The following is a 23,624-nucleotide window of genomic DNA, read 5'->3' as shown; positions in this document are numbered from 1 at the left end:
CAGAAAGTGTTGGACTCTACAGTAGAGCCTGTGACACTCCTGGTGGACCATTACTTAAGTATGAATCAGTAGTGTGCTGCAGTTGCCAAAAGCTCAATACAATCCTAGGATACATCAACAGAGGGATAGAATCAAGATCACAGGAGGGGATAGTATTTGGAATACTGCATCCAGTTCTGATCACTCCAATACAAATAGATGTTGGGATCCTAAAAAGTATGCAGAGAAGAGCAGCAAAGATGATAAGGAGTCTGGAGCAGTAGTGAGATTCAGCTGATTCGCACTACTTAGGCAGAACGGTAGCTAATTTTTTGTTGCCCAGGCCTGGAAGTGGCATCCACACAAAGAACTGGTTGTTCATATATTTGAATTCCACCACTTGTCTGGAGTCTAAATTGCATGATGCATACTTATGAGAACTAGGTATGTTTAGCCTAAAAAAGAGAAGTTTTACAGATGACATGTTAGCCATGTTCTAGTACTTGAAGGGCTGTCACATGGAAGAGGGGGTCAATTTATTCTCCATAGCACCTGAGGGCAGGACAAGAAGTAAGGGATAGAATATTATCAAACAGAAATAAGGAGGAATTTCCTGATAGTGAAAACAGTTAACCAATGGATCAGCTTGCCTCATGGAGTTGTGGGTGCTCCACTGTTGGAGGTTTTCAAGAAAAGCTGGATGATTATTTGTCCAGGATTACATAAGGATTCCTGCCTTGGATGGAGGGTTGGACTGGAAGACCTCCAAGGCCCCATCCAGCCCTATGATTCTGTGTTTCTAAGATTCTACAATTCTATGATTCTATTCTATATTGGTTACTTGTCTACAATAAAAATCTTAATTTTCTGCATTTGGGTAACAGTGTTACTTGCTCTTTAATATGTACATTTTTAATGACCGTCTCTTAAATGTTTTATACAGTTTAGAAATATATAATATAGAGGTATCTAGAAGGATTTAAAATTCCAGCTCTAGTGGATTATGAAATACCCAGGTCTTTAGTAGATCTCCAACTTGCATGTTATTTTCTCTCTCCTCAAACAGTAATGCCCCTTCAAGTGTCTCCCCTTACAATTGTTTCCAGATGTAACAAATCCCTTTCACAAAAAAAATTGTGTAAGCCAATTTCACTGCAAAAAACGAGAATTCAAGACTAAGGAAATCTAAGCAAGGAAATTTAATCAGTCTTAGACTAATTATAAAACTAAAGATCATTAAATTTAGAAAATATTGATAGATAGTACTTGACAGATAAGATAAAATTATTTCTCTGGTTTTCATATAAAAAACTTGTAATAGAAATCTAAATATGGTTTTGAATTTAAAATATGTCACATAGGCTTATTGTTCTGTGAGAGAAAGGAAGATCTGTGCATACCAACAAGTATGCTTCTTTTTCATTTTTTCCCCATTTTTTTTAAAAAATCCATTACTAAGTTTGAAGTGATAAACATTAATGATATCCTGATCTGCATATAGTCATTACAAAACATTGAAGCATCTGTCCTGACAATAACAACAGTGCTATGGTCTTGTAGAGAACCAAACAAATTTGAAGATGGATGAGATTCCCTACTTCTTTTTAAGTCATATTCTTTATATATCCCATCTCACCAGAAACTTGGGACATGTCTTGAGTCTCATCTGTTTCCATTTTCCTCAAATTATCTGGAAAAAAAGAGAAAAAGAAAAATTTTAAGTTTAATGTGAAATATAAAATCACAGGAGAGAACTGAGAGAACAGAAAGAGAAAGGAATTGCTATTTAACTATGAGATTATCTGTCAGGACTAATGTTTTCCCCCTTTCTTTCCAATTCTGCATATTTGTGAGGTATCAGTCTGGTACAGACCTTGATCCTTTTAAAAAGAGCATTACAAAGATTTATAAAAAATATCATTACAAGCACAGGAAGACCAAATTTGTTATTTATTGTTAATTTCCTACTGCATAATAACCCAAAATGCAAACTGACTGCAACAAAATTAAGCAGAAAATTAAATGGCCCTGGGTCATTGTAGGCAAAGAATTCATTCTCTTGGCTGATCCATAGTTATGTTCTTTCTAATTTACTGAGCATGCATCGATGAACTTTGAGTCAGCTTGGTGACACGCGTACAATCAGCAATCAAAAACCAAAGCAATTTGCTGAAGAATGTCTCATTTACCCAAGCAGGCCTGCATATCTGAACAGCAATCGCCACTACCTCCATTAATAATGAATACACCTCAAACAGTGGCAGATGGGCAAAACAGCAGCTTCAGTCTTTTGGCCTTCTCTTTTTCAACCATCTTTGCTTCAAACCACACCAGCTTTCTTCCACATGGGGAATGGAAGCCCTCCCCAAAATAGCAAACTGAACCCTGGAGAGAAAAGGAACTTAGGTTTTTCTGTTTTACTGACAGATGGCTTGACTCCCTAGATATGCAACCAATAGTGGGAAGCTGCTTGGCCTTCTGTTACAACATGTAATGTTCCAAAGAATAAAGTTGCAAGGTGGTCACAAACACCAGGGAAACATGCCCAAGGTAGTGAAGCAGAAATAAAGCCTAGCTCTGGCCTTGGGGCATAATGCTAGAGGTCTAAGTTCTCTAGAGCCTGGATAGACATTTGCTGGCTATTTGGCCAAAAATAAAAAAATAAAAAATAAAGTATTCTTAGCATATATAAGAATGAACTCATTCAGTAACACAGGTAGTCTCTTTTCAAAAGCATAGTTCAGATCAGGTTTTCTAGCTTCTACATCTTCTTTAAACTACTAAGGGCTTTATCCAGTATTTTTTTTTTCAGACATCTACAGAATTGTAACTTGATTGTCACAGAAGCTTTGGAAACAATCTTCGACGTGCAATACACAAATGATTTCCAATAGAACAATGTTTTCTCCAATTGGCTAGCTTGGGACTTACCAAGCTGAACAAAAAATATATGAAATCTTTATTTTCCTTACAAAAGAAAAGTTTTGTCAAGTTGTCAAGTTCCAGTAAGCTAAAAATATGGTTGATGGGCTGCATTTGGTTTGGTGAGTTAAATGTTATGCTGCTCTGAGCTGTTGGATCTGGATGTTGGGAAGGCTATATTGAATTCTGGACAACTTATTATGACTTGGTCTGAACTTAGGGGGCATTCTATAACTCTAAAGTTAGAATGCAGCAGTCAGAAATGGCTTGTGTAATCCATTTAACACCAGCTTGAAAGAAATCACCAGGCCTTTGTTCAAGACCTTTAAAATCCTAAATGGTTTGGAATATGTAATACTTAGATTTCAATAAGGCATTTGACAAAGTAGACCACAACCTGCTGCTTAGTAAGCTAGAAAAAGATGGGATAGACAACAACACCATCAGATATATTTGTAACTGGCTGACAAACCATAATCAGCAAGCAGTCCTCAATGGTACTACATCCACATGGAGAGAAGTAAGCAGTGGGGTACCACAATGCTCTGTCTTAGGCCCAGTACTTTTAATATCTTCACAAATAACTTAGATGAGGAAACTCATCAAATTTGCAGATGACATTAAACTGGCAGGAATAGCCAACATCCAGAAGACAAGCTCAGAGATCCAAAAAGATCTTGAGAAACTGGAATAATGGGCCCTATCCAACAAAATTAATTTTAATGTGGAGAAAAGCAAAGTTTTACATTTAGGCAGGAAAAATCAAAGGTACAAGCAGTGGTGGGATTCAGCCGGTTCACAGTGGTTCGGCAGAACCAGTACCTAAATATTGTTGAGTTTGGAGAACTGGCTGAATGCACACTGCTTCCGGAAGTCTGTCCTAGGTCTTAGAGGACTGGTGGAGATCTCCTAGCCTAGAACGGCCCGCCGGAAGTGCATGGATGTCACTTCCAGAAGTTGGTTTTAGGCCTTGGAGGCCCAGGTCTGCATCCACGCACAGAACCGGTTGTTCAGATATTTGGATCCCACCACTGGGTATAAGTACAGATTAGGCGAGACCTGGTACAAAAACAGTAACTGTGAGAGGGATCTTGAGTCCTGGTGTCCTTGACTATGAGCCAGCAGTATGCAACAGCAGCCAAAAAAGCTAATACAATCCTGGGTTGTATAAACAGAGGCATAGAATCAAGATCACGCTACCGTATATTCTAGTGTATGACTTTTGAGAGTGTTGAAACAGGCGCCGAACTCGGGGATCGTCTTATATGCCGAGTCGTCTTATACGCCAGAAATAAGGTAGTTTCTGGCATATAAGACGACTTTCTAGGCATGCAACTCGGCGTCGATCGTCTTATACACTGGAAATAACATAGTTTCCGACATATAAGATGACTTTCTAGGCATGCGATTTGGCGTCGATCGTCTTATATGCCGGAAATACTGGTAGTTTCCGGCGTATAAGATGACTTTCTAGGCATGTGACTCAGCGTCGATCATCTTGCGACTCGGCGTCAATCGTCTTGCGACTCGGCGTCGATCGTCTTGCGACTCAGCGTCGAACTCAGGGGTCATCTTATATGCCGGGTCGCCCTATACGCCGGAATATACGGTAAGTATTAATACCACTTTATAAAACCCTAGTAAGACTACACCTGGAATACTGCAGCCAATTTTGGTCACCATACTACAAAAAAAAAATGTTGAGACTTTGGAAAAAGTTCAGAGAAGAACAACTAAAATGACCAAAGGCCTGGAAACTAATACATAAGAAGAATGGCTGCAAGTCTTGGATTTGGCTAGTCTAAAGAAAAGAAGAAATAGGGGTGACACGATAGGAGTATTCCAGTATTTGAGGGGCTGCCACAAAGAAGAGGGGGTCAAACTATTCTCCAAAGCACTAGAGGGCAGGATAAGAAACAATAGTTGGAAACTGATCAAAGAGATAAGCAATCTAGAATTAAGGAGAAACTTCCTTAATTAGCAATTAACCAATGGAACAGCTTGCCTTCAGAAATCGTGGGTGTTCCATCACTGGAGGTTTTTGAGAAGAGACTAGACAGTCACTTATCTGAAATGGTATAGGTTCTCCTGCTTGAGCAGGGGGCTGGACTAGAAGTTCTCCAAGGTCCCTTCCAACTCTATTCTATTCTATTCTATTCTATTCTATTCTATTCTATTCTATTCTATTCTATTCTATTCTATTCTATTCAGAATGTTCTTCCCTTGCATTGAATAATTGACATTATCCAAATAATCAAGTTTTGAATTGAGGTCAATCATTCCTGTAAACATTTCAACTTGTTTTATTAAAAATGATAACATAATAGTGATGGTAATTATTTGGTATTTTAAAATTAATTAAATTATTTTCAATTATGTTGAATTATTTTGTTGAGTCTACCTCATGCTACAATTCAAAATACTGGGGTCACTTTCTTAATGAATAAAATGAATAATAAAATATATCTCAGAATTCCTTTAAAGAAGACATAATACACAATTTACATAGATCTTTAGGCCTGAGACAGATCAACCTCTATTTTCTACTTCAATTTTACCCAATTGCCACTCTTGTTCAGACAGATATTTCTGAATCTGTTATGGATTTTCCATCCCTACATTGTACAAGGTTTGGATATTTTTAACACACATTTCTCTTGGACACTGGTGAATATTTACCAAATATTTATCTGGAAAATGCTACACAGAATTCAGAAGGGGAAAATGTAGGGTTTTTCCTTGCTAAAAGTGAAACCCATTGACATCCTACATATAGATGGTATCCTGGAAAAATGAAGAACTGATTACTCCATGACTTGAAAAAAGAGTCTTAACCTATGATTTAAAATACCACAGAACCCATAAATAAAAGGGATAAGGATGCATAAAAACTTACATACTTCACTATTAGCAACAAAATAGCACTCTCTATCAGCTGAGGATGAGAGCCTTATTTATAGCAGCAAGCCAGCTCCTCATTGTCTTTAATGAAGGACCAGCTGCATATGGAAAGATTCACAGGAACAGTCATGTTCATATGATGATGGTATATGTGTTATATTCATGCTATAAGATACGCATATGGATCACTATGGGGCTATAATGCATTTAATGTTAAGCACTTGTAAGTGATTAATTCAACATGAGTTAAATTGTTTAACAACCAATGTAAAACATTCACATTTCCATTCTAGTCTTCTACTTTGCTTCTATCTAAAATTTATCTATATTTATTTATTTAAAATTTATTTATATTTATTTATCTAAAATAAATATATCTTCAGTATATGTTGCTTATAATATCCACCGTTTTAACCTTATTGCTTTCCTTCTTGTGCTATGGACAAATAATAATTATTTTCTTATTGTTCTGTCCTTCTGATAATTCTTGTTATTATTTTTAAAAATAGAATACAAATGTATTTTTAAAAATCCACAGGCAAAACGGCAATATATGAAGCTGGAACAGAACATCTCAAAGTTTATTTTCCACATTATACAGCAAATTTCAATCAGGCACAGCTTTCCCATAAAGAAAAAGCATGATTGTGAAATTTATGAAATCTATCTTGGAGTAGTAAAGACTATGGATGCTAGATTTTTGTCACTCAGTCCTGCAGTTCAGGCCTCTGATTAAGCTGGAATCCCCAAAAGTCAGATTTGAAACATTTGTTCTATTAGTTTTGATCCAGATTGTATCTACTATTTAGTGAGGAGTTGGGCGAGCACTCTATCATAGACAAATTAATATTTAGGCAGTGACCAAAAGCTAAAACTCCTTTGCCTCCATGCCAAGATTCTGGCCCAATCCTAGTTAAGAACAAAGAAAACATCAAAATCTGTTTGATCCTGAGATGTAACATTATTAATATCCGGCTTTGGGAGTTTCACACATTAAGAATACATCATACACCAAAATACTGTATTTTTGCAGTAATGTATGTTTCATATATGTATCCCAACTGGAATTCAGCCAGAATAACCTGCAGCTCCAGTTGTAGTTTTAGATTTGCTGCTATATAAGTTCCAATCGATGTCAAGAAAACATTCTTTGAATTTCTCAGTATATTTAAAGACTGGAACAGTATGATCCTCCATCCAGGTCATTTGGAACCTTGAATTCTAGTACCTTAATTTAAACAAGAGGTGCACTGCCTTTTTTGTGAATTATCTCATTTTCAGTGTAGCTTATTTGCAAATCTATAGGATTGGAAGTAAACTTCATTAGAGACAGTAGGAAATTCCTCATATATAAATGTGCATTACAAATCAGTTTGACAATCTACTCTACCTAAATAATACTCTAGCAAAACAGATACTGGTATAATCTCTAACCATTTAGGAGAGTAATAATTATCTTTACATCATCCTTAATTCAAATATGAAGAGATGACTTTATTTTACTCTTGAAAGAAAAAGAAACATGTTATGTGGAGAACGAGGAGAAAACAAAAATCCACATTACAACAATACCTTTACTACAAAGATCCCAAAACATTGCTTTAGTACTGTGAAGCAAATAAGTTACAAAAGGAGAAAGGCTGATTTGACTTAAGCATCACAGCACCTGATTTCCATCAAAATTGATTTTGTTAACTTCATTAATTTGCATGTTTTTTTAAAATTTACCCTAAAACAGTCTTTAGAATTTAACTTCTAGAGCTGATAATGAATATTTTTATATTCTGCCTGCTACAATGATGGTTTTGCCTCTTAGAAAAATGGGGATACATTGCAAAGACAGTCCACAGTATAAATGTGTATTCTGTAGGATATTTATTTAGAAAATTTATATTGCTGCCTACTCATACATGGCTACTCAAAGTGGCTTACACGGATATAAAAACACCATATAAAAGAAGTATAATAATAATAATAATAATAGTGAGGCACTACCTTGACGTGGTTGTGGGGCTTGTGTACTCTGAGGAAGATGAGAGCTATGCTAGAGGTTCAACCATACTGGACAGGTCTCATCAGAGGAGTCAGACAAAGAGTGTCTCTCCCATAAAAAATATGGTGAGACGTAAATTTCAGAATGCCATACCGGCTCGGACGTCGCCCGGGTTAACAAGGTCCGCGCTAGATATTGGAGTTCCTGGATATCTGGTGAAAAATGGGTTACAGGACTCAGGACTGTTGGCTGAGCAACCAGGGCCAGCAGCTGCAGAACTACTGGAAGAAAAGGTGTTTACCCGTCGCAGATACACAGTGATGGAAAACAAAGAAATAATGATCTGTTACTACAGATCAAGTCCAACAAGAAGAGGATATCTAAAACGAATGCACCAGTTCTGGAAAGAACAACATCCAGAATCAGAAATAACAGAACAGAGACTAGCAGATCAACGCCGATTTATAACACGAAATAAAATATTCACAGAAACAGAATTGGACGAACTGCAAAGGTTTACCCAGGGCAAAGAAATCAAAGCCTTACCAGAAGTAATTCAGAATGTAGAGGCAAACCAGGGGGAGTTGGCAGTGAAGAATCTAGCAGAGATATACAACTGTTCTCATTTGGAAACCAGGCACCTCTACCTCAGGAAGAACAAAACCCTCTAACTAAAGAAATAAAAGAATTGAAACAAAGAATAACTGAGCATCTAGAACAGCACAAAAACAACAGAATAAGGCTACCTGCATTGAAGCTTGTTCCAAAGAAACAGCTAGCACAAGCATTAAAAGATGCAAATATTGCAATATCAAGTATAAGCACCAATTCATTGCAAGAAACAAACCAACTAATGTACAGCACAGCTGCAGTTATAACAGAATACCTGGGATGCAAAATCAACAAAAAAGAAAAACAAACAAACAGTGCACCAGAAAAATGGAAGGTTAGACTAGAAAATAAGATCAGCAAGTTAAGATCACATGCAAGCAAGCTAGAACAGATGAAAGAAAAGAAGCTGAAGAACAAGAAGACCAAAGAATACCTAATCAAGAAATACCACTTAGAAACAAGGAAGATCAAGGAAGCACTGGAAATAATAAAGCAACAAATAACAGCTATAGCCAGGAAAATCAGTAGATATGAAGCTCGAATTGCAAACTATAGGCAGAACCTCCAATTTCAATCCAATCAGAAACGTTTCTACCAATCCATCAATGGAGAAACTGCAAGGAATCAGTCAGTACCTGACAAGGAAGAAACAGTGCAGTTCTGGAAGCAGATATGGGATAACCCAAAGAAATACAACAAGGATGCGGCTTGGTTAAAAGAGGTGGATGCAAATAAAACAGAAGTTGAAATGAAAGAACTAGTAATAACAACAAAAATGGTAGAAAAAAGAGCAAAGAAAATCAAAAATTGGTCAGCACCAGGTGAAGATGAACTGCATGGGTTTTGGTTGAAACATCTAACTGTTATACACCCACTCATTGCCAAACAGTTCAACAATATACTACAAGGAGGAGAAATTGAAAAGTGGCTAACAACTGGGAAAACCTACCTAATAATGAAAAATCCAGCAAAAGGGGCAACACCAGGTAACTACAGGCCAATTACCTGCTTACCAACAACTTTCAAATTACTAACTGGTGTAGTAGCTGATGCAGTGCAACAGCATCTAGTTGAAAACAATCTCTTTCCACCTGAGCAGAAAGGAAACCGCCCCAATAGCAGAGGAACAAAAGATCAACTCCTAATAGACAAAATGATCTTGGAAAACTGCAAGAGAAGGAAGACCAACCTGAATGTGGCATGGATTGACTACAAAAAGGCATTTGACTCTCTGCCACATGATTGGATAATAAAGTGCCTAGAAATAACAGGAGTCAGTAGAAACATCAGAAAATTTGTGCAAAGATCGATGGCACAATGGAAGACACAGTTGCAGATCAATGGTGAGAGGCTGGGAGAGGTTAATATCAAGAGAGGAATATTTCAAGGAGATTCATTATCACCATTACTATTTGTTATTGCACTGTTTCCTCTGTCAACAATACTGAATAACTCAGGACATGGCTATCAAACATCAAAAACATCTGCCAGACTATCCCACTCCTTTATATGGATGATCTGAAGCTGTATGGAAAAACATCATCTGAAATAGAATCGCTGCTCAACACTGTCCGTATATATAGCCAAGATATTGTAATGGAGTTTGGCTTGGACAAATGTGCCACACTTACTATCAAACAAGGAAAAATAATGAAAACTGAAGGAATCAAGATGCCCCACGAAAATAACATTAAGAGTCTGGATGAGGAAGAGTACTACAAATACTTGGGTATCCTTCAAGCTGACAACATCAAGCACACTGAAGTCAAGAAAAAGATTAGAGGTGAATACATCAAGAGAGTGAAGAAGATCTTAAAATCCAAACTCAATGGAGGAAATACCATAAAGGCAATCAACACCTGGGCAATCCCAGTCATTAGGTACACAGCTGGAATAGTGGACTGGACTCAAGCAGAACTAAAAGCAATGGATAGGCAGACCAGAAAAATAATGACAATGAATCATGCCCTTCATCCACGCAGTGACATTGATAGACTTTATCTACCAAGGCAAATAGGTGGGCGTGGAATGCTACAAGTACATCAGATGGTTGAAGAAGAAAAAATGGCTTTGGAAGAATATCTGAAGAACAATGATGAAGATGCACTGAAATTAGTATATCAGGAAGGCTTACTAACTACTGGAGAGACCAAACTGGCCTACAAGAAAGACCAAATGAAGAACAGAATAGAGGCATGGGAAGACAAAGCACTACATGGCCAATACATGAAAAAAATAGCTGGGAAAGCAGATAATAATAAAACCTGGCAATGGCTAAGAGCAGGAAAATTGAAGAAAGAGACCGAGGGACTAATTCTGGCTGCACAAGACCAAGCCTTAAGGACAAATGCATACAAAGTCAAAATTGAGAAGACAGCAACAGACAGTAAGTGCCGCCTATGCAAAGAAGCTGAAGAAACAGTGGACCACTTGGTAAGCTGTTGCAAGAAGATTGCACAAACTGATTACAAGCAGCGGCATGACAAAGTAGCAACAATGGTGCATTGGAAGATCTGCAAAAAATATCATTTGCCTGTAAGCAAAAACTGGTGGGATCATAAAATAGAGAAAGTCATAGAAAATGATAAAATTAAACTGCTCTGGGACTTCAGAATTCAAACAGACAAGCACCTGCAACATAACACCCCAGACTTAACAATTGTCGATAAGAAAGACAAAAAAGTCTGGATAGTGGACGTGGCAGTGCCTGGAGATAGCAGAATAGAAGAGAAAGAACTGGAGAAGATAACAAAATACAAAGACCTACAAATAGAAATAGAAAGACTGTGGCAAAAGCAAGCAAGGGTAGTACCAATAGTCATAGGCTCCTTGGGTGCAATCCCAAAACAACTGGAGCACCACTTGAACACCATTGGCATTGACAAATTCGCTATTAGTCAATTGCAAAAGGCGGCCTTATTAGGAACTGCTTCCATCCTGCGACGATATCTGTAATGCCATCAAACATCCACATCTGCCTATCCCAGGTCCTGGGTAAGGACTCGATAGGTAGACAAAATGCCAAATCCAGTCTGAACATCTGGCTGACTGTGCGATGATCGATAATAATAACAACAACAACAACAACAACAACAACAATTTAAAAAACACTCCTCCCACCCACCCTGGCGACAGCACACACTCATACTAGCCATTTAATAGGCTCCATCTAGCTCTGGGTTCCCAAGGCCCACTGACAGAGCCACGTTTGCAGAAAATATGAGAATATGATTGACTTATGTTCCTTTATTTCATGTAGCAACAAATAAAACAGTCCCCCTCTATTTTCTTTTGCTTTTTTGGTGTTTTATTAGCAATTGTGATCAATATGTTATTTCAAAAGGCTTTTCTTGAGAGCAAACCATTTTGGGCAAGGAAACCTGGTAAACCTGTGGTAAAGGTATCTTCACCACAAAAGCATACACTCGGTGAACTCATTGAACAGCTGTGACATTATTTAAATTTTCTAATATTGTCTATGTGTATATGTTAATGATTTTTTTAAAGAATGGGAAGCTGGCACTTTGCTTTGCAGCATTCCAGTTTTAGTTTTTTATGGGTAGTCTTCAACTTGTGGCCAGTGGCCATGACCTTCTGAAATTCTGATGGACAACCCCCCCAAAAGAGACATACAATCCATTTTTTAAAATTCTGAGGTACCTTCGCTATGGCCACACAACTGCATTTTGGGCACTCAGCAACTGGCCCACATTTACTGTATAGCTGTTTGCAGTGCCCTGCAATCACATAATTATGATTTATGATGTTTTTGTCAGAAACTGGCATTTACTTATGGTTTCTGGCAAAAACTGCCCAATAACAACTGCTGTGTTCTTTTACAAAACACTGCATTTGCTTAATGACCTCCACATTTGCTTAACAACCATTGCAAAAAAAAAGTTCTAAAATCAGGTCTAGTCATGTGGTGACCTGCTTTACAACTGTCATGACTTATAATGATTGATGTAATTGTCAGGCTTAATTATGATCATAAATTGAAGATTACCTGTAAAATAGGTAACATAGGTGACATTGGGAAAATATGGGGCAACAAATGATGTGTTTACCCTTAATATATATCCAACAAAAAGTTAGCCAGTTAGCAGGAATAGAAGAAAATCCTCAACTGTGCAGCCTGTTCCCCAAACCAGGACTGGGCATCCTAGGAAGCAGGTTGAGGCCATAACCTGGGTAATGCATTGGGAAGAATCATGAACGACATTTACTTGTTAATCTACCATCAGGAGAATCATCACACACTGCACTCTTCTAAATTACAGTGCTACTGGCACTGTTCCAAACAAAGAATACCAGCCGTATTACCTGGTCCCAACATTTTGATTTGAATAAAATCTCCTCAGAACAAGATTGTATTCATCAGCTATTCTGGAAACCTTTTGACCATTTCTTGCAGAGGAAGTTGCCACAGCACTCACACAGTGATGGGATCTTCAGAACATTAGTCTAAAGCAGGTCTATACAACATGCAGTCCACATGCAGCCGGTGGCAGCCCACTGGCAGTTTTAAAAAATAACACATTTGCTCCTGCCACCCCAAGAGATTTTGCTCAATGGCGGCAACTGCATGATAAATAGTGTCAGCAGAAAAATTAAGTGGCAGCATTTTTGGGCAGCAGAAAGGGGCAGGGGCAAGAACTTCCAGCCTTCTCAATTTGTTCTCTCTGGTTTGTGAAAGGAATGATCTCTCCTGAGCAGCAAAGAACAAAGCTTGGGCTGATATCTTGATAATAATAATAAATGAGAAGCATTTAGGCTCTTAAATTACTGTTTGCTGTAATAGTTAAGGGGATACTGTGAGTTCTACTCCTGTCTTAGGCAGAAAACCAGCCTAACGGTTAGTCAGTCTCCTAGAAAGGAGGTAATGGCAAACCACTTCTGGAAAATCTTGCCAAGAAAACTGCAGGGACTAGTCCAGATAGTTCTCAGGAATTAACACTGACTTGAAGGAAAAATAAAATAAAATAAAATTTAAAAATAAAATAAATAAAATAAAATCTAGGCTTTTATTATCTTAACATAGACATGCATTAATAAGTTTGGGCAGTCCTACACTTAAGACAATTTTGCTAAACTAAATACAGATTCTTATGGATGAATGAGCTGGAAACCTTTGTCCAAAAACGCAAACCGTCTTTAATTAAAAGTATCCAATATCTCTACTAGCAGCTGATAATTAACTTTATTATTGGAATTTAATAAAGTAGACCTCTCAATCCCTATGAAAGATTTTACTTTAGAACCATTTTAATTCTATTTTTAATTTCCTCTCCAGCATACTACAAATAAAAACTAACAAAAAAATCCTTTCTAGAAACAAAAACTGAGAAACATAGTAGTCTTTCTTTCTCAAATTTCCATTAAGTAAGTTTTCTCTCTAAGATTATCAAGATGTACAAGAAACAAAGTTTATAATTAAGATCAATTCATTTCCTCCTCTGCTGTGTTAACACATCTATATGGAACTTTTCTATAGAAAAAAGGGAGCATATTTAGTCATAGTTTCTTTCTCAGGAAGTTAGATGAATTGACGGTTATAACCATAAGTACACTGTTTCACATCAGGCACCTACCTAATGAATTGAATTTGTATCCTTCTTTTTGCAAATTTTGCCCCCCCCCAATTGGAGTATGACTAAAACCACAGTCATATCCATGAAAGGAAGCCCCACTGTATTAACTGGAACTCACTTTCAAGGGTCACAAATTTGAAGCTTTCTATGTCAAAATATCTTCTTTTATCCAGATGTTTAATTTTTAAAAAAAGAAATAAAGATGGCAAATATAAACACAAATATGTACAGAAAATCCTATATAATTAATTATTCTGAAATAATTTCTTGTTACCTAATTCATGTTAGCAAGATGTTTTGTGAAAATAATTTATTAAAACATTTCCTTTGTTTTAGATTAATTCACATTATGAATTAATCTATAATCCTGTTGATAGAAAATATAAGTTTCCTTTATAAATGACATTTAAGTTCTCTTACTTGCTCTTTGCATTTTAATATTCAAAATATGATAAGGGAAAATTATTACAAGTGCTCAAGAAATCTATATAAATTAACCCAATCCTACGCAAGCTTATTTGTATCTAAATATAGTGAGTAACTGTATGCAGGTCTAATTCTGCAAACTATTATAATGTCGATCAATTTCCCAGGATAAAGAAATTTCCTTCATGTAGATTCATGGATTTGAAATCGGTACAATGTCCAATTGAAGCAGTTTTTCCTTGTCTTTGATTATGAGCAAATTCCATAAGTATTACTTTTATTTCAATTTAATAGGTAGTCAACTTCACATTAAAAGTGAGATAACCAGATGCAAAGTAGATTATAATTTTTGAACATCTGGATAAAAGAAGACATTTTGACAGATACAGCTTATGATAGAAGAGTAAAAAAATGCACTTGCCATCTGCTAATTCAATACAGTATGAAGATCAGGGATAAAGAAGTCCCATTTTGTCCTGATTTGGTCTTCCTCAGTACAGTCACAATATTACCAATCAGAAAAATACCATTTTAAATGAGACTGTAGACTGTTGTTTGAAAAGAGCCTGCTAGTGCTCTCTTCAAACAATTGGCCATATTTGGATCACAAAAAGGCCACATAAAAGGTAAGATTTTAAAGAAATTACAAAACATTCTGATATAAAAACAGCCCTGTACCCGTTTTATTTGTATTCCAATATGTTTAATGGAATGTATTCAATAATTCTGACACTGCTTTCTAATTTCTCTAAGACTATTCAAGGAATTCCAGGTTAAAAAGAAAACAACTCTTAGATTTTTGCATTTCAAATAAGTAAAAGGATTCCTAAAATGAATTAATCAACGTATCTTCTGCCTCCTTGGGTCACCTCTTTCAAGTTAACTTATTTCAGGATCTAACTCTAACTCCAGGTCAGAGTTAAATGAGTGGCATTCCATTAATTTCAATGGATTAAAGATGATTAATGCTATGGTCTCTGACCAAGCATCAGTCCTTTTCACTATTTCAATTAGCCACAAAGAAAGATTCATTCTTGATGAGGGAAGGGAAAAGACATGTTCATTTTAATTTTTTCCCACAAATGTAAGTTAAGCTACTTATTTGTTTTCTTTATTCAATATTACTTGTTTCATTTGAATTGACCTATGTTTCTCTTTAGGGAAAAAAATGTGCCCCTTTTCAGATTAAGTTTATCCCATAAAACAAGACATCACATTCATATTTTAATTTTGGTGTAGATTAAGCCCTTGTTGCAAATAGTTCTCCATGAGAGTAGAGTAGAAATCTCCTAGAAATAACAGTTATAGACATTTGTGCACATGAATGTCAATGCTGTTATAGACATATAGTATAAATAATCTAGTTGAACAAGCCACACAAGTTCATGCTTCACAATTATTTCCTCCATAGTTATTAAGTTGACATAAAACTAATTAAATTTTGCAAGAACACATCTTAATCAAAGAAAAATGGACTTGATTGAGCTGAAGAGGAGACAGAATTTTGAAGGGATATATAATGTCCTAGGTGATTTTCTTTGAGAGAGATGGCAAAAGTGATAGATATTAATACATTTTTTAAAACTGAAAAGCACTATAGGATTATTGGTTTAACAATGATTTTGTAAATTTCACAGAAATATAACTACACATTTAAATCAAGGTATCTAAACATTTTGAATAAATCTTCTGAAAAGAGGATAGTATTTCTGCATTCCAGTTACTAGCTTCATACTTGTTAAACCATGGAGACTTTTTTCTCCCCTTTGGTAATATTCCTTACAGAAGTGAATCTAAACTAAATATTGATCAGTAATTACTTTTTTATTTTACTTTGAATTGAACAGGGACTGAAAATACAGATATACTAATCTATGCATGCTGTATCTTTTTCTACTTCTACTGCAGGGTGATGAAATGGCCTATTTCAGATTATGTCAGAGGGCAAACATTGAAGGCAGAATTTAGAGTCTGATGTATAGCATGATTTTTTTGATTTTTTTAAATCTACTTTGGTATGGGAGGAGTTGTTTGGATTTCAGGTTGCAAAATACTTGTCTGAATTCTTCCAGTGTCTTGATTTTTCACAAAAGTATGAGCAGAACCCTTCTGTGAAAGTTATTGTGTGGAAGAAGGTTTTAGAATCTACTATCCATCTCTTTGGAGAATGGCTATCACTTCCACATAGCCACTGGCCTTGCATCTCTTACCTTTACAACATTTTCACACTGTTAGAAAAGTATCCTCACTACTTGTACTCCAATCTTTAAATAACAGCCTCCCTGGAAAGTCACAAAATCAGGAGTGAGTTGGCACCCCATCTTTGTTCTTCCTTCACTGTGTTTTCATTTCACAAAACAATAAATAAGTTTTTATAAAACCTCAAGTGGCTGAAAAAAATGGGAAGAATGGAAGGTAGTGCTATGACACACGGGATGTAGAAGAAAGGGAGGGGACTCCCAGGAGGCAAGTGGAGTTTCCACAAATGGAAAACTGCTTATCCTCTAGTTCTAGAAGAAACCAGTGCAAAGATGTCTTTGGTTTTCTCAGTCAGCTCACATTTCTAACCTCCACATAAGACCTGCAATGTTGTGAGGTCACAGTCTCAAAAAGCCATCTACACAAAAGGGCTTGAGGAAGGAAATAAGTCAGAAGAAAAAAGTAGATATTGTTTGCATCTAACCTCAATAGAAATGGCTGAACATAAGTGTGAGTTCAATACAGGAGAAAAAGGACATATTGAACATAGTTCAATGCACTAAACACTATATATTGCCTAGAAATTTAAACTGCAGCATACCTGTGGATCTGATCCAATGATTATTTAAATAGGTATCTATTAATATAAGATTAAAATCACTGAAGTTTTTTTCCTGTGGAGCTAAGCTTCCAATACAAATTGAAAACCATATATGCCAACTTGCAACTGTCATGCCATTACAGCATGATGAGATTATAAACTAAAATTTTCATTTAATTTTTCTATGTTTCATTTGCTCTTTGTTTCAATATTCAATTATTACAGTATAAATCATGAATATTTTAAGGTAGAAAATGAACCTGAATGTATATATATTGACTTTGGGAAACTTAAAGAACCATGCTTTTATCTAAAATAAATAATGTAAAATTGACAAATAATGGCTGTTTAGGTCTAACAGAATTCATATTCAAATCTTGCATTAGTTGTGAAGCAAACTTTGTGCAGCAATCTCTACATTCAGAGAGCCCACACTTAAAAGTAGGCACTTTTTACGAGTGAAATAAAGGAGGACTGCTGCCTTGCACATCTTTTTCTGCATCTCAGATGCAGATACTCAAAAGATGGGTAGAAGATTCCTGGATTAAATGGACCTTATCCAGGTTCTTCAACTTGTATGCATGACCCAAAGTCAGGCATTCTCCCTTAGCCTAATTAAACATTTGGTAATGATATAAGCCTAAAATGTTTGAACAATTTTGATTAAAGGATATGTATCAATATCATTAATAAATAAACATACTCTGGTTTCTCTTCAGAACGTATAAATCTTTCGCCTTTTACTAAAGATTTCCGTGGAGAGGAACATTTATGAGTTTTCATCTGGTGGAACATTCAGAGAATTTTTAGAAAGAGGGTAAAATTTACTCCACAATTGTTTTTGCTTGGCATTGTTACTGATTGTGATGCCAAGGAGGTTATATTGATGTTGAATCTGATTACAGCCGCAAGGCTCTTAGTAGGTCAATACTGGAAGAAGGAATCTTTGCCTACTTTGCAAGAGTGGTTCTTTAAAGTATCTTACTTGGCAGAAATGGCAAAGATTTCGGCTTTCTTAAAAGAGCAAACGCAAGAGAAATTTTTTGATGTATGGGAAAAATGGATAAATTTTATACAATTTAAACTGGATTTGAAAAAATATCATTTAGCCTTTTTATAACCTGTATTTTTCTATTTTAAATATTTTTTTAAGGATTATAACTCTTTTTTCATATATATTTTATTTTTAATTATTTTATAATTTTGTTAATTTTTTTTTTAATTAAGCCTATATTCTGCTCTGGGAAGCTCCGGGGGGGGGGAGGGAGGAGGTGGTTTGGGAGGGGTTGGGGGAGGGTTGTATTGTTTTGGTTTTTTTGTTGTTGTTGCTGTTATTGTTTTTTTTCTGTCTTTGTAAAAGTTTTTAAAAAATTTTCAATAAAAAAAATATATATCATTAATAAATAAAATCCCAGAAAGGTGGAATCAGCAGCTTGTATTTCTGCAAGTAATGTGAGAAGAATTTATTTTCCCATCTTTTACATTTTAAAAAGTCAATTTTATCTCCAGTTAATAAAGTTAGGTAATGAAGCAAATGCAAGTAATCCTTCAAATTGAGAAACCAGGAAATTAAGGAAAATTAAGGAAATGTTTTAATTTAATTTTTAATTTAAAGAAAATTAAGGAAAATATGCCACAAATTCCAACATTTGTTTATACCGGATCACATAATTCATAAATGGCTGATATCTTTTATGATTGATGAAATAGTGCCAAACTATCTTTGAACATTTTTGCTTTGACTCTCCTATTACCATAACTTTCAGAACACTTGAATACAATGCTGTTGTACCTACTTAATGGAAATGATTCATTTTTAACCAAAACCCAAGAAGAATGAAGTTGGTAAGTTACTTTTGGATCCAAAAATAGCACATCAGGAGCATAGTGAAACACTACAGCATTCCTCAATCAAAATCAGTGTCTAGTAATATGTTATATGATTTAAATTCAATATATTTTTGCCAGACTGTTTTGTAATATTTTCAATTAAAAAAGCCACACTGAAACCTTTTTCCTTGTTTGAAAAAGTTCCTATTGACTTCAAAAATAACTAGCTTCTCTAAGAGATCATTATTTTGAATTTCAATGCATGTTTTGTTCTCTTTATCTTCAGAAGTTGACTCAAAGATTTTCACATTGGCTCTTCAAAAATAAATTATTCTCTAAAAAGAGATAGCTAAATATCAGAAAACTTTCTAATATCTTTTAACAAATATACCTGCACTACAGAGAATGGAGTTTATATGTTTCAATAGGTCTTCCCATTATAAATATTTTTTTAGTATTGGATTTTAATATATTTAATTTAGCACATTAAACTGTATTGGGGTATCATAGTTCAATATAAATTAAATATTGTTATTAAACTAATATTGAGCATGCTCTTTTCTAACAACATAAATTAAGTATAGTTTTATTTTCAAGCAATAAATGAATTAGCTTATTTTAATGTATGAAATTTTATATTTTTATACTTCTCTTTTATAGTGGCTTGCCTTATGTGCAGATTTATTTGATGCACTACCTTGTTTAAAAAGAGATGGTAATGAACCAAAGATATTTGACAACCTTAAAAAGATCTAACTCTACTTATGAAAGATAAGCTATCTTGGTGTGGAAGCATTCAGCCAATCTGAGAAAGTTTGGGACACTGATACTTGAATTCACTGTAAAAGGAAAATGGCCTGAATACTGTATACATTTCAATGGCTAAATATGCTAGTGTTATACTCAATTCTATCTGCTCAAGCTACTATATTAATTTGCATGGTACATTTCCAAAAAGAAATGTAAGCCTGACTCCCATATTGCAACTAAATTACAATTCTAAACATGTTGATTAAATCTTAAAATGTTAAGATTTAATGTTATGTTTAATTTAGAATTTAACTTTCTGTGAAAAAAAATCAAAATTATAAGTTTGTGATACAAATTAACAATATGTTTTCAATATAAAACATTTGGAGTTAATGGTATAGTTAGAAAAAAAATATTTCAAAATATGCTCATAGAAGATATTTATCAAGATTCTCCAAACTTCCCTTCATTGGTACTGTGGATTACTTGTGTGAAAAGAAAATTTATTTTGAATCTATGCAGATATAAAAACTGGGAAACCTTTTCAGGGATGGGATACAGAACAAACACCTCTCTGCATATGTGTGTGTGTGTGTGTGTGTGTGTGTGTGTATGTGTATGTATGTATGTATGTATGTATGTATGTATGTATGTATGTATATATATAGAAGGATACAGTTCAGTGCTTGGTATCTAAATACTATTTTAGACCTAGTGCACTTATAGTAAACCTTTATCTCTACTTTGATGTAAAATAAATGGTTTTCATTTTTCTAAATAGGTGCCTGATCTTTTAAAAAATGAAAAAGCTGAAAAGTTATGCATCACTACTACTATACCACTACTTACTATAACTATTATTATTACCATTACTATTGCATTAATTCTTATAAACCAAGCATTTTTAAGTATGTTTTCAATTCAGTTACTATAATAATAGAACACATCGTCTGGTAAGAATATTTGAGAAAATCAAGTTAAATCAGGGACTCCAAATATAATTCAGTGCTTTGCATAAATAAATAGCTGACAACTTGTATAATGCAGAGACCTCACTGAAAACAGATGTGATTTCTTTCTTGAACTCATAGGTATTACTCTTTGGTGCTGCTGGATTATTATTATAGTTACTATCATTCATACCTATTCTTATATGGAATAAATCTCAATCGCCTCCAGCAATATTCTATATCAGGTGATTTCAAGTGAAAAGTGGTTAAGGATAGTTAATTCAGCTTGTCTTGGACAGGACTTTCATTAAAAAAAAATCTGGGCATGCAGGCAATCCAGTTTTTTAAAACTTCCTATTTGATGCTGAATATAAGTGTGTGCAATGGTTTTTGCAACTTAACTATGCATCTCTATTTTATTCATTTTTCGTGATTCATGAGTCACATTGGATTCATTAGATGTTCTATGAAAGAAAGGTGCTATGAAACAGGTTTGGCTTCTCTGACTAGAAGCAGGACTCACTGGAGATTTATGGAAGCTAGTCCCGTTGTCTTCACGGAAGCTTATGGCATATTTAGGATTGCAATGAATTTCTCAGGCTGAATTTCTAAAGTTAATTTTGCTTTGCATATGGAAAAAATCCTTGTCACCCAGCTAATCATGTATTTTACCTGATGTCTTATTGACAAGTACAGCAGGTTCCTCACTTTTTCATTGTTTTACATGTATATATAAACATATCAGGAAAGATTGATAGAGCTGCATTGTATTGCCCATAGGAAGTAACCTTTCTTTGTACAATAATTCTACTTTTAAAATGCAGATTTAATAGTTATATCCTGAATCAATTTTGGTTTTGGTTCAGTGATTAATTCAGTTTTAGAAATGCTAATTTTGTACTCATGACTGGCTTTATAAAGTGTAGAGAATCTATAAAAATGAAAATTTCTCTATTGCAGCAAATATATTCCTAAATGGAAAACTGAAATCTTCCTATCGAGAGAGAGAGAGAGAGAGAGAGAGAGAGAGAGAGAGAGAGAGAGAGAGAGAGAGAGAGAGAGAGAGAGAGAGAGAGAGAGCGCCTGAAACTCATGGGACTCTGTTGGTTTAACTCCAAACAAAGTGTTACATGGGCATTTTGTGGAAATCTGGGGTTTACTTTATATATTTACTGCCCAATATTTGGATGTCTTAAGAATCCTTGATTTTTTTACTTCATGTTTTGCTTTTGGGGATGGTGGGAGAGGGTGTAATTGTAAAGTTCAGAAAAAATGATAAGCTTCTTCTATTAATATTTGTATTCAGCTTAAAAAGAGGGAGATATTGCCCCAATTAAGGAGAGAAAATATTTCCAAAAATAACTTCTTTTTTTTTTGCAGCTTCATGTTTTTCATAGTCTTCCATTCAGCCTTTCAGCTTTGAATTTGTTTTGAATTTCTTATCACTTTCCTTTAGAGTTTAAAATGCAAGTATACAGGAATCCCTTTGCTTATCTCTTTCAGAAATTCAGGCTTTTGGGAGTAAGAGCAAAACTTCATAATCTCTTTTTGACATATTGCAACGTAATGGGAAAAGAAAAAGAAGCAAACTTGGCCCAAGAAAGAAGAACCAAACTGGCGCTTGAAAAGTTCTCCCTCTTCCGAATAGAGAATTCAGCGGGACACTTGTTCATTATAATTTGTGCGTGTGTGTGTGTGTGTGTGTTTGTGTTTGTGTGTGTGTGTGTGTGTGTGTGTGTGTGTGTGTGTGTGTGTGAGAGAGAGAGAGAGAGAGAGAGAGAGAGATCTAGCACTTGTTCCCAGCGCACGCACTTCATTTCTCTCCGTCTTCTTCTCACTACTTAATAAAACTTCTGCTTTTTACTCCCTTCCCAAAAGTTTGCAGCCGCAGAAGAAACAGCTCCGAAAGAAAGAAAAGAAGAAAGAGAAAAAGAAAGAAAGAAAGAAAGAAAGAAAGAAAGAAAGAAAGAAAGAAAGAAAGAAAGAAAGAAAGAAAGAAAGAAAGAAAGAAAGAAAGAAAGCCGTTATCTGTCAGAAAAGCAGAATAAGAGAGGACCAATTTCGATGGGCGCGCTCTGGCGCGAAAATACGGTACCTGCTCTGGCCGGAGCTGGATGCAAAGAACTCGCCCAGATCTCTCCACTTCCATGTGTTGCGGCTCCTCGGCCAAGCAGAACTACAGGAGGCAGCTCCATTCTCAGTCCCTCCCCTCGCCACTCCACTTCCTCATTCCAGTGCAACATCTTTGCAGGCGGCCGGTGGATCTCACGGGCATTTCGCCCCTGCACTGGGGTGTGCGGAGCTTTTTCATTTGTGGGCAGGAGAGGAAAGAGCGCGGGGGACTTGTCGTGCCTGTCAGATGATGAAGGCAACACCCCTTCTGCTGCTACCAAAGGCTCCTAGGCAGGGCAAATGCACACCTTGCCTTTTTGGGTCCTGATGGATACTCCTTGTATGAAAGTACTGATTTACTTGGTGAAAGAAAACTCCAAAGATAGTCTATTTTCATAGTGAGCCTGGGAAAAAGGAGTTTTCAACCACCAGTATTCCTTAGAGCCCAAGATGATGGAGGGTTGCCTTTATATCCTAATAAAAAAAAAATCTCATATTAGCCTATCATGTTTCTCTGAATAGTCTTGAAAATGATGTCCCAGGTCTATACACAGTTAGCTAGAAAAGTATAACAGTATAAGATCCAAACTGAAACAAGAGTGATAATTTTAATCTTGGGATTAATCTTCTCTAGATAGATCTGTGTTTGGATCCAACTCACTGAATTCAGTTCAACATACTTTCGATTAAATGTACCTAAGACTGCACATTTTGCATAGTCCAGAACTCCCATGTGGGAAGCATTATTAAGTATTATT

The 23,624-nt window shown here is 35.5% G+C and overlaps 1 protein-coding gene and 1 pseudogene across 9 annotated transcripts in view; one reads left to right on the top strand and one right to left on the bottom strand.

Annotated features, from left to right (window-relative positions):
• IKZF1 (IKAROS family zinc finger 1) overlaps nt 1–23,270 on the bottom strand; it is a 126,240-nt gene extending 102,970 nt beyond the window's left edge. For 2 of the 9 annotated variants that reach the window (XM_039336381.1, XM_039336383.1), the window contains exons 1-2: nt 22,850–23,266; nt 1,616–1,669 (exon numbers count right to left, since the gene is read on the bottom strand). In XM_039336381.1, coding sequence (XP_039192315.1) covers nt 1,616–1,669; nt 22,850–22,997 — 202 coding nt within the window. In that variant the 5' untranslated portion in view covers nt 22,998–23,266. Of the gene's footprint in view, nt 1–1,577; nt 1,670–22,849 lie in introns of all 9 variants that reach the window. The other 7 variants (XM_039336382.1, XM_039336390.1, XM_039336389.1 and 4 more) reach the window with 7 other exon arrangements.
• LOC120305306 lies at nt 17,924–18,056 on the top strand (annotated as a pseudogene).
• Nucleotides 23,271–23,624: the final 354 nt, after the last annotated feature.

The sequence above is a fragment of the Crotalus tigris genome, unplaced genomic scaffold (assembly GCF_016545835.1).
Source record: "Crotalus tigris isolate CLP2741 ecotype Arizona unplaced genomic scaffold, ASM1654583v1 scf7180000017666.379230911805:20528666, whole genome shotgun sequence".
NCBI classification, from domain to species: domain Eukaryota; kingdom Metazoa; phylum Chordata; class Lepidosauria; order Squamata; family Viperidae; genus Crotalus; species Crotalus tigris.
This window is presented reverse-complemented; position numbering and strand designations above follow the sequence as displayed.